Genomic DNA, 11,340 nt, shown 5'->3' on the forward strand with positions numbered 1-11,340 from the left:
GGGTGTGGCGCCTGCTGTGGGGCGGCTGGTGGGAAGGGCGCAGGGTGGGCTTCGTCCGCGCTCTCCGCTTTCACTCTCGTCATCCGCGGGACCCGCGAGAGGTAGCGGGCAGAAAAGGCTGCTGGCAGATCGCTGCCCTGCGTCAAGCGTCTCCTCCTCCTGCGCCCCGCGGCGGGGGGCCCCGGGGCGGGAGGGAGCGAGAGACGCCCGCGGCCCAGGCAGAAGCCCATGGGTCGGGTGGGATGCCCGGGGTCTGCCCGGGAGTCACTGGGGCCTGCCTTAAGGCTGGCGCTGAAGTGGGCGGGAGGGCAAAGCACCGCGGACAAATAAACGTTTCTAAAAGGCATTAATTTTCCGTTTTGCTAGACGTTTACACAGTGTTGTACTTAAGGGATGCGGGGTGTTGTGCTGGTTTGTTTCCTTCTCTGTCTCTTTCAAGTCTTTTAAGTTGTGTCATTGTTGAGGGTGGTTAGGGAAAGCTTATCTGTTCGCTGCCTTCGCAAAACCCGATTGTGCTGAAAGCATCCTTTTGCCTAGATCCATTATTTGGAGTAAGCTGTTCGTACTGTGTGTTAGTAACTGAGCCCCTGGGAGCAGGAAACTCCCAAAGCCAGTCAGGGTGGAGGAGGAAGGGAAAGAAAACATGATTGTTAATCTAGGATTAAAATAACAAAAACCTTCCTTCCGTCTGACTGGTTGACATTAAAAGTGCGAAGGCCTCGTGCGTACAGAACAGTATGTTTACTGATTGCTCACGCATACAGAACAGCACTACATTTACTGTGTGAAGGGTCCTTCTCCCAGGCAGGTGGTGGCTGACCTACAGGTGTGGTCCTGAGCCTGGAAGCCAGGTCTGATGTTAGTAGGTGCTGGGAAGTGCTTTGTTTAGTAACTCATCATTTAAGATGTCGAGCTGCCAAAACCAAGGAGGAAAATGTGGATAACCCTTAGTCTATCTCTGGCAGTCCTTCCAGCATGTTGCACGCACCTCACTCTAGCTCCTTGTATGATGCTTACTTTTGAGGACTCCACAGCAGCATTTGCTAAAGAATTTCCTGTGTGCAAGTGTTTCCACATAAACATTTGGCCTACTTCTCCCTATACATGCTGTTTTCCTGCGTTGAAGTCATGTATCTTCTACGAGTTAAGTGCTGGGTAGAATGGTATGTAAATGTCAAATAATGTGTTGCTGACAGAGGGTCTACCAACGTTGGCATGTTTCAGCAGTTCCATAAATACTGCTGACAGTCCTCCGTTGTTTTTCCCCATTTTGTTTGCAAATAGAGAAAGGGTATGCTTTTGGTTATCTAAATGTTAATGGTTTATTTTAAAATTCTAATACTTTAATTGCTTTAGTCAAAGACTTTTCTCAGCAACTGCATTGCCTAACGCCTTTGTTAAGTTAGTGTCACCTGAATAAGTCGATGCAAATTACGTATCGATGGCTAATCAGCATTTTGTAACTACAAATGACGATACTCAGGTTGTCCATATTCGTTCTGTATAGGCAATGTTCAGTGACTACCAGTGACTTGACTTGGGATGAAAATTCTTATTTTCTAGTTCTGTGCAACATTCACACTTCTGGCATCGAGAACAGGAATGTAGAAGCTGGAATGATTCAGATTCTTTGGTGCTTGATGAGTATCAATGTCGACATTTAGACCAGTGGCTGGAGAGGTAAGGAATAATGTGAAGTGGTTTAAATCTTCAGTTTGCTGCACCTTCTTATTAGGAATCCAAGAAAACCTCACATGTTATTAAATTAAATGTTTTCTAATAATACAGTATCAGAGTGTTAGCAAGTGACATCTTTACCATGCAAGAGCAGACCATTCAGTTTGGCTAATTGAAATACATGCCCTAATATTAGCAAGTATTCCTTATGAAAGAGAGCAATGGTATACACTGAGGCCCTTTGTTGCTGAGATCTTCAATATTAATACAAAACTCCCATTGAAGCAATATGCTGTTATTGCTTCTTTATGTGTGAGTGTGGGCAAAACATCATGTTTGTCTCTTCACTTGAGAGTGCACTTGATATATTCCACTGTACTACAGTTTTTAGTAAATACCTTTTATTTTACCTTTTATATACCTTATTTTACCTTTTTTATTTTTATTTTATAAAAATATTATGTATACCTTATTTTACATTTTTTATATACCTTATTTTACCTTTATGTATATATATATTTTATAAATACCTTTTATATACCAGTAGCGAGGACAATTTGAGATGAGATGAAATTTTATAGGTAGGTAGTTCTAGGAGTATTTTGCTTTGAATATTCTAGACTGAAGGTGGAGGAAGTGGTTGAGATTAGGAGCTTAATGTCTGACAGGATGTATGAAAAGTGTCAAGTGATTGCATAACTGCAGAAAACTGAGCAGAACGTAAGGTGAAAGAGATGAAATATTTTAGAGGGCATGCAAAAAAATTTTTTTATCTATAATTTGTACATTTGAGTGTTACATTATATGAAGGCAGTTGTCATTTCTGATGGCATGTTTAATATTGCTTCAGTTAATAAATGATATTTCAAAGACTTTTAGAAAGACCTTGTACTCAGGAGTTTTCTGTGTCTGCTGTCATAAAAACAGCATGTTATGATTGTGAGTCAAACTGTATGGGCTAGCAGCATTCTGTGTTTCTTTTTTGCTGAGCAGACAATTCCTTAGTGTGGAATTTTTGTTATGTGTTAAAATGACATCAGCAGCATGGATGGTAATATCTGTTGGTGTGAAACCGTTCAGGGAAGACTATAAGCTAAAGCTATTTCTATATTATTTATGTTAAATTTTGAGGCATTAACATTGAAAGAAACAGATTGAAAGGAGAAGTTTTCAGCACAGTATTATACATTTATTATATTTTCTTCAAGTTAACAAGGGACCTGGTAAGTCTTTCTGCACTCAGTGATCCAGCTGACTATTTAAGTAAGAGCTTCCTGACTCCTTTTTTGGCTTTACACAGCAGAGTTTACTTTCTTGAAATGTATATGTTGGGTTATGCTAGCATCTGACAAAACGTTGATTCTGCTAGTGAGATGCGCGTTTTTCTGTTTCTTAAGCATCTCCCCTGTCCTTTACAAAGTCCATAGCTGACGGCAGAGAACAGTGACTAGACTGGGGATTTTGACTCAAGTAATGTCATGAATTGTGCTCTTTTGATGGAATTGGTGTATTGAGAAGGTCCTTGAGTCACAGAGAGAAGTGTTTGCATTGGCTGAGCTGGGATTATTTTTAAGAGGTTGTCAGGTCTGTGTTCGGACATGAAATGCACTTTCTGACCATTTTCTTTCCCTGCAAAGTAAAACTGCTAATCTTACACCACTGCTGAAGGTGACTTGAGCTGAAATAATTTAATTTGTTTGACTTTGAACTGAAATAGAGTAGGGGCACACCCATGGTGTTACAGTTGTGGAGCTATGTTTGTCCACTGTTGAAATTTCTGTTCACTAAATACTTTGAGCAACAAATGTTCATATTGAGTTCTCATTATTTTCCAGCTCTACGACACCAGCATATTCTACGCCTCTTTCTAGTTGTCCCGACTGGGAAGGTAGCATTGAAGAATGCAAAACAATGAGGACGTCAGATAAAATGACAAGGTATTGAACAACTGTTAACCGTTGTTTCATTGGCTTTAGCAATAGCCATCTGATGATCTCCGACTACTTAGGTACATTAATGAAGATTTGAAACACAGCCAGCATTAAGGAGAGAGTAGCACTGAGAAGTCTTATCTCAAAAGCTACTTCTGTGGTCGTTTCAGATTCTCTTCTTTTTCAGCTTAAATTGCTTATTCATTACAGCTTTTAGTAAGAGAAGATACTGGATAGTGAAAGGAAGAATGAAAACCAGCCATGGAGGCTTGAGGAGAGAAGTGGCTGTTAGATTGTTCAAGCTAGCCTCCTTCATGTTATCAGTCTTTGTTTTATTGAGTTTAAGCTTTTTCATATGTATGTTAGGAGTACATACAGTACATAAGTTAGCTTTTTCATATGTATGTTACACATGTATGCAATAATCATGTATCATTTGACTTGCTTGTTGCAGGACTAGCTGTAAGCTTCTAGTAAGGCAGCTCTAGCACCGGTACCCTCAGGTGTACGTTCACTTATTCCAAACCTGAGCAATTGCATGAACTTGCAAAACCTACTCTCTTTGTTGTAGTGATTCATTTGGTTAGCACAGCTTTTAGTTCTGTAAACTGGTGAACTAAGAGTTGTGCTTACTCTATTACTGGATTAAGAATACATGCAGTTCTAGAGTATGTGTTTATATGACTTGTGGTAAAGCTATTAAGATTCTTTTCAACTTAGTTTTAATTTTTATTTTTAAGTTCTGTTTCAAGTGATTCTGCTAATCCAGCTGAAAGGGAAACAGATGAAGTGGTTCTGAGAAGACGACAAAAACAGATCAATTTTGGAAAGAATACCCTTGCCTATGACAGATACATTAAAGAAGTTCCAAAGTAAGTTGCACTATGTTGCATGTTTCCAGATAAACTGTTTATTTCTTGATTTGTGTGTAGATCAGCACATATCTTTAGTTCTCTTAAAATTACATGAACAGTAAGTGAAGAAAACTTGAATCAATTGATTTTTGTTAGAGGAACGAGGTATTTTCTGCATACAAGCAAATTTAGTTAGGGAAAATTTAAAGCTAGGTGTTCTCATTATGTATTGCTGTCGCTAGTAGCAAGCATATCATAAATTAATTCTGTTTTAATGAGCTCCCTGTGACATTTCTGGTGACAGTGTTGCTTAGGCCAGTGTGAAGTTAACTGATGCTAGGAAATGACAGCTTTGAGGACTGAATAAAGCCCTGAATTTAAGTATTGGTAAGGGAAACCAGTCTTCAATGATTTATCAGTAATTAACAAATGAAAACCTGGCTTTCTGTCATTCCACTTTGGGCTTCAGAGCCTGTGAATTGTGGCACTTATATAAAGCTTTCTTAGCCCGCTCTGCTTACAGCAGAGCTGTCAAAGATTGAGAAGCTAGTCTGTAGTGATGTGTGGATGTGCCTCCGTGTTCTTGGGGTTTTTTTGTTTGTTTGTTTTGAGGGTTATTTTTTAGAGGTGTTTTTTCTAAATATGGCTCAATACTTATAGTTGGCAGCTTTCTCTAGATTCCACCTGTAAGAATCTGTTGTGAAAATTGCCAGCCAAGTGCAGTGTACACTGTGAGTTTGTTGTTGAGCAAAACTTGAAATATTAGACTAGATGACTAAAAATCAGCGAGACATACTGTCAGTGATCACAGATATCACACAGTATCATAATCACATCTTCAATTATACTTTTTCCTTCAAAGAATCTTGGATTGCTTCCTGAATTGTGATTTTGCTTGTCACTTTGTAATCACTGGTAGAACTGCAGCCAGTCATGCCATGGTGCCTGGCACTTGCATAGCTGTGCTGTCATCAGTTAAATCAGAGGAGGAAAGGGTGAGAACAGTGTTCAGAAAAAATTACGGGATAAACTTAAACAGTGTTCTGGGTGGCATTTTAATGGGATAGTTTATCACACTGTTCCTTAGCAGGGATCTGTTTAAGTGTTATGGCTGAGTGTGTTGATCTGTGAAGCTGGTAGGGGAAAAGACTTGAGACCAAGGTACTTGGTCTGACTTAAACCATTACTGTAATATGCTTCCCCCTGAGGCATAAAGCTGACTTCTGTATGGTAGGAGTATAAACAGGGTTATTTTGTACTGAAGATACAGTTTGAGTGAGCTCTTCAGTAATCTGTGGTGGGCAGGACCATCTGAGGAACAGTGCTTCCAGCCATGGGGTGATCCCAGACAGCCCTGTTATGGTGGTTGCCCAGTGTAGACTCCATGGAAAGGTGTATCATATATGTTTTACCCAGTGAGTGGGGGAAATTTTTTTTGCCTCTATACTCTTAAAAGACAAATGCTGTTTAGAATTCTACCAATTCCTGTTGTAATAATGTATGGATAATGGTGGAATAAAAGTGCACTGAAGATACTTGTGGGTTGACCCCTGCCAGCAGCCACATGACTACTTGCTCCCTCTCTCTCCCCACTGGTATGGGGAAAGAATAAGAAAAGCAAAGTAGAGAAAACCAATGGATCAAGATAAGGGCAGCTTAATAGGTGGAGGAAAGAAGGAAAAAAGTGAGTGATGCAAGTGCACTCACTCGCTACCTCCCGCAAGCAGACTGGTGCCCTGGCAGTCTCTGAGCAGTGACTATTTTGGAAGATGTCTCCCCTTCTTCCTCTGCCCTGGTTTTTACTGCTGACCGTGACATTATGTGGTGTGGGCAATTCGAGTCAGCTGTCCCAGTGGTTTCCCCTTTCAACTTCTTGTTCACCCTCAATTTAGCGGTTGTGGGAGGGGGCAGGGCAGAGTGGGAAGAAACATCCTTGAAGCTATGCAAGCAAAATTAGTGTGTAATTGGCACTGGTTTAGCCGTAAATCCAAAACACGGTCCCCTTCGCCCCCCCCCACCCCCCAGGGACTGCTATGAAGGATGTTATCTCCATCCCAGCCAGATTTGGTACAATACTAAACACAAAGAAACTGCACCTGACTCAGGAAAACGGAGATAGAAGTAGCTGGAGGCTAGGAGACTGTTGAAGGGGTATGAGTTATGGTTTATGGTTCTTCTGTTTCATATTTGTCCATGGGCAGTAGGGATCTGCTCTTGGTAGCCATCAGAGTGCTGGACTAGATCAACTTCTGGTTTGATTCATGTTATTGTTAGTTGTTGCTTGTGTGGTCTGGTTTTGACAGTGTTTTACAATAGATGCATTTCAGTTAAGTGTTTAAAAATATGGAAATTATGTTTATTAGGCCACTGATGCCTGTATGATCTCATGGACTGAGATTTTTTTTTTTAAGAACAAAAATAATGTTCTGAAATAGTAAATGTTACTGTGTGTTTCCAGGAATCAGCGAATACCAGGAGTTCATCCTAGGACTCCCAACAAATTTAAGAAGTACAGCCGTAGATCCTGGGACCAGCAGATCAGGCTGTGGAAGATAGCACTGCATGCCTGGGATCCTCCCACTGAAGAAACGTGGGATCTGCAGCCAGTGTGCGTATGGGTGAATTAAGTTGGCACATGACCCTTGCTTCACAGGGGGACTCTGCTTCCTTTAGAGCATTCCTAACTGGGAGCAAGGGATGAGATCAGGCTCAGAAATGAGAGTCTCCTTGAATGCCTTGTTTTCCTTTTGAATTTTGTTAGTCTTCAAGATAATTCCCACTCTTTAGTCTAAATTAATCTCCAGTAAGGTGCTTTGGAGAGGAAGGCATTTGTTCTGTGGGCAGTGGTACATTCCCTTCCCCAGTGTATTTACAGTGCAAGGTAAAATTACTGTTCTAGAAAGGAATAGCCATAAGCAGAAACTTGGTGATTGCTGTTCCTTGACCTTGATAACCTTTCCATCTTTTTTCTAATGTCAGTGGAACCACCTTTCTCCTGCAGTAACAATATATTAGAAGATTTCAGAAGTGTAAGAAGATTAGAGAGATTTCTCTACTCTCTGCAGGAGAATGGCAGCTGTGTTCAAGATGGACATTTTTTCTTATTCTGTCAGAACTTGGAATTTCTGTAACAAGGCTAGCTCTGCTCACGGATACCACCTACAAGATTTGGACTAGTAAATTGAGGGGAAGAGAGTGAATGGAATTCTGTTAGCTCTGTAACTGCATTGTGTAAACTAGCTGTGTTGTAATTGACCTACCGTGCAAATTGCAGTTGTTTGCACCATTTGGACGTCATATGAGATGAACTGTTAATTATTACTGCAGTTTAACTGTCTTCTGCTTGGAGCAGTAAGCCAGATGGGTAGTATTTTTGAATATTTCTCTTTTATCCTTTTTTTAGTAGTACAGAACCCTCGGGCAGTGCCCAGGAATGGTTCTGCAAAGATCAGGATGTTTCTGGCTCCTTTGTATTTGACGAAAAGCAGAAGAAAAATGAGTGTGAAGATGAGTGCGGACAGACTTACTACACACCGGCGAGGTATGAGATAAAACTTCTGTGGTTAACTTACTGAAATAATTCAATACATGTTGATGCTCTTGGTTTCTTGTAGGAAATGTTTAATGAGGAGGGGAAGTTAGTGCTCAGCTTTGGCGTTTGGCACTTCTGCTCTTTGAATATCGTCTGTCACTAGTATGGAGCACTGAATGTGGAAAAACTACCAGTATGACAGCATTACATGATGAACAGCAGAAAAAGGCAGTGTTTTTTCAGCTTCTGTGTTTATACAGTGAAATACTGAGGGTTCCTTAACCACTGTTTTCAAATGCTGAAAATAGGATACCTTTTTCAGAAGCAGGAGTGACCATCCTTAACAGTATTACGCCTGTCTGCAGAACAGCAGGGAGACTAACAGTGAAGCACCTCATTGTCTGTTTACTGAGATGATCTTGATCTGGGGGCATGCATGTGCAGCTGACAATGGTTCTGCTTCCAAGTTTCTTCTGTGACTGCGACCGGGTCCGCTTTCTGAAATACAGTGGAGTGGTTACCAAAATTTGAGCCACTTTCTCTGTGACTGAAGAATCAGGCCTCAAAAAATATCTTCCTGTGTAGCATGTGCCATTATTTTGAACAACACTAAGCATTTAAACACAGATGGAAAATGGTGTAAAATCTGTGTCTGTCTTTTGTAGTTCCTGTTCTCCCGATTCTTCTCCAGTATGGAAACGCAGAAAAAGAAACAATTCTGACTCCTCCCTGGTTTCAAAGAGCAAAACCCATTATGTGCGTATGTACCACACACTGGAAAGGTAGGAAATGTTGCTCCATATAGAGATTCATTAACGATGAACCAGCTTGTGGAATATGACTTCTTGTCATGGTTTAACCCCAGCTAGCAATTAAGTACCACACAGCCACTCGCTCACCTTCCCCCCCCTTCCTCCAGTGGAACATGGAAAAAAATGCTTGTTAGACCAACAAGAAATTGGTCACCCAGCCTGGGAGTAGGACAGAGTGAGGTTAATGTTTAAAAATGGATAACAGAAGGGTAGAGTTTTTCAGGCTGACATCTTTACTCTTAGTTGTTCAGGACTTAAACCGTTCTGCTAGCGATTGGTTTTAATCCTGTTTCCTTCCCCCCCCAGCCCTTCCCTAGCAGCTGCATAAGAAGTCTTCCGATAAATGAGAAATGATAGGCTATGCAGAGGAGAGCATGGTTTAACTCTAGGCGAAGTTTTGACAGAACTGTGAGAACTGGAACAATGATTTAATACTTGTGGGACCTGGTAGACTTTTCACACTAACTGTAGTAAGAATGTTTATACAGGTGTGGTTTTTTTTCTCTCTATTTAGCCCCCTTATCTTCAGAGGAATTAAGAGGAACTGTGTTACAAAGGTCCATGGTTTCAGACCTTTTCGCTTTCTTTCTAGTCTTGCTGAAAAAACAGTGCTCAGAGTGGAAAGCCTTTGGTGACAGTGATGACGTAATGACAGTGCCACACGATATAGAAATAACAAGGTAAACACCCTAACGATGATGATCTTGCTGTATATTGCTTGTGCTGCAAAGCTGTCCTTTGCTGCTGCTTTTTTTTGTCTTTTCCTTTGCTGGAAAAATCCAATTCTCTCCTCCACTGTGTGGTACATTTGGCTGTTATTTGTTCAACAGTCTGACTCTCCATCTGTTGCTTCCTGCTGCGTCTGCTGTTGAGTACGGCTGGGCCATGATTCACCCTCTTTGTCTTACGGAAAGCAGTGGCATTTTACAGAATCGGTCCCCATGGTTGTTACTAGCCTCTCGCTTCCTCAGCCCAGGAACTCAAAGCTTCCTCTGTTTTCTTAGAGATTAAGTTGTTTCGCAGCTGACAACAGTGATAGTTATTTGTTTTTATGCAGTGACCCGATTGCAGCCAGTTGTTCTTCAGGATGGAACAATCGGAGACAGAAAACTAAATTCCTTCTGCGTGACAGCAAAGCTTACAGAGATGCAGACTGCAGGCTGGAGAGGTATAACATGCAGGTTGTTGGGGGCTTTTTTGTGTGGTTTAAGTTAAAAGCATAGTTGCTTTATTGCTGTATTTCAATCCAAGCTTTTATAATAAAACTTAGATTTTTTTTTTTTTAACTGTTCTTTTTAGGGATGTGTTGGCCGATATTTACATGTTGTGTGGTAAAATTCTCCTTACATTCTCATGTTATAGTCTGTATTAGAGTAAATATCAAGTTGTAGCTGTATTTAGCATGAAAAGGTTACCATAATAAAGCCTGTTAGCCTTTGTGTTGTTTTCTTTTTTTAATTTGCAGGCTTAAACTTTGTAGCAGTTTATTGGAAGGACATCAGTCAGAACACCCTGAAAGGGGATTGGGAAATGCAAGCACTGAAGATAAAATAATGAGGAAAAAAATTTAAATACCAAGGTGAGTTCGTGCTGACTGTTTATTTTACGTCTTCTGTTTCAGTAGCCCATGTGCAATGTCGTTCTAGAGAATCCAGCCATTCAGTTCCAGCAGATCAGTTGCTGGTTTTCTTCCTTCATTGTATTAGTGTTTTATCTCATCCTCTTGTATTGAATGCAGCAGCTGAATTAAAAGTTTGAATACTTCAGGCTTAGTAAATTGAAATCGGTACCTGTTCAGACAGAAAAACAAGTGTTTTATCACCCAAATGAAAAATGCCAGTTTCTAAAATTATTTCAGTAGCAGCTTTTCTGCCTCATTAAGAGTATGGAACACAATTAATTTTACACTGCTTAATTTTTGAATTCTGCAATATGAGGAAAAGCAAGTAGAGCTTTAAAAAAAAAGTGTTAATGGTAGTTCTCTATTGTGTCTTGATTTTTAACTTAAATTCTTTGAGCATGGATAAGACTTAATATGGATTCACTTTTCCAAAGTGCTAATTCAGTATTTGAAAATATCTAGTCTCTCTTTGTATATAGAATTATCGAAGAAGGAGTTTTTCCTGTGACAAAACGATTTGAAGAATAGGGATGTAGCCTGAGATCAGCAGATCAAGTCTTGGAAAAGGGGTGCAGTTGCATAAGATTTGCACTGAAAGAGGAAGAGATTTACAGTGAGCCAATGTACAATCAACATAATGTGAAATGTGCAGGTAAAAAGCATGCCTCTATACATCAGTCTAGAGCCTTTGGGGTCTCCTAGTTTGTTGATATTTAGCTGCTTTGCAGTTGTCCTTGTTGTAAGTAAGGCTCTACTAAGGAGTGTATATATTCACTCATAATCATTCTAATTGAAAAAATATCTTTGACATGTAAGAACATAGAAAGTGCATTAAATCGCTGCCCTGTGGAGCAACACATTAGTTTCCTGGAATGCAAAGATCAGTATTTAGAGAGTCATTGCTTTTAACCAT

General features: G+C 40.3%; 1 protein-coding gene across 1 annotated transcript; it reads left to right on the forward strand.

Moving 5' to 3' along the window:
- Positions 1-1,128: 1,128 nt before the first annotated feature.
- LOC104509253 (histone RNA hairpin-binding protein-like) lies at positions 1,129-8,776 on the forward strand (the record flags this gene model as incomplete). The annotated part of the gene is made up of 6 exons (XM_010151128.1): positions 1,129-1,163; positions 1,564-1,680; positions 3,513-3,614; positions 4,349-4,480; positions 6,921-7,070; positions 8,660-8,776. Coding segments are annotated over exons 1-6 (653 nt in total), but the record flags the coding sequence as incomplete, so codon positions are not given.
- Positions 8,777-11,340: the final 2,564 nt, after the last annotated feature.

The sequence above is a fragment of the Eurypyga helias genome, unplaced genomic scaffold, assembly GCF_000690775.1.
Source record: "Eurypyga helias isolate BGI_N326 unplaced genomic scaffold, ASM69077v1 scaffold30344, whole genome shotgun sequence".
NCBI lineage: Eukaryota > Metazoa > Chordata > Aves > Eurypygiformes > Eurypygidae > Eurypyga > Eurypyga helias.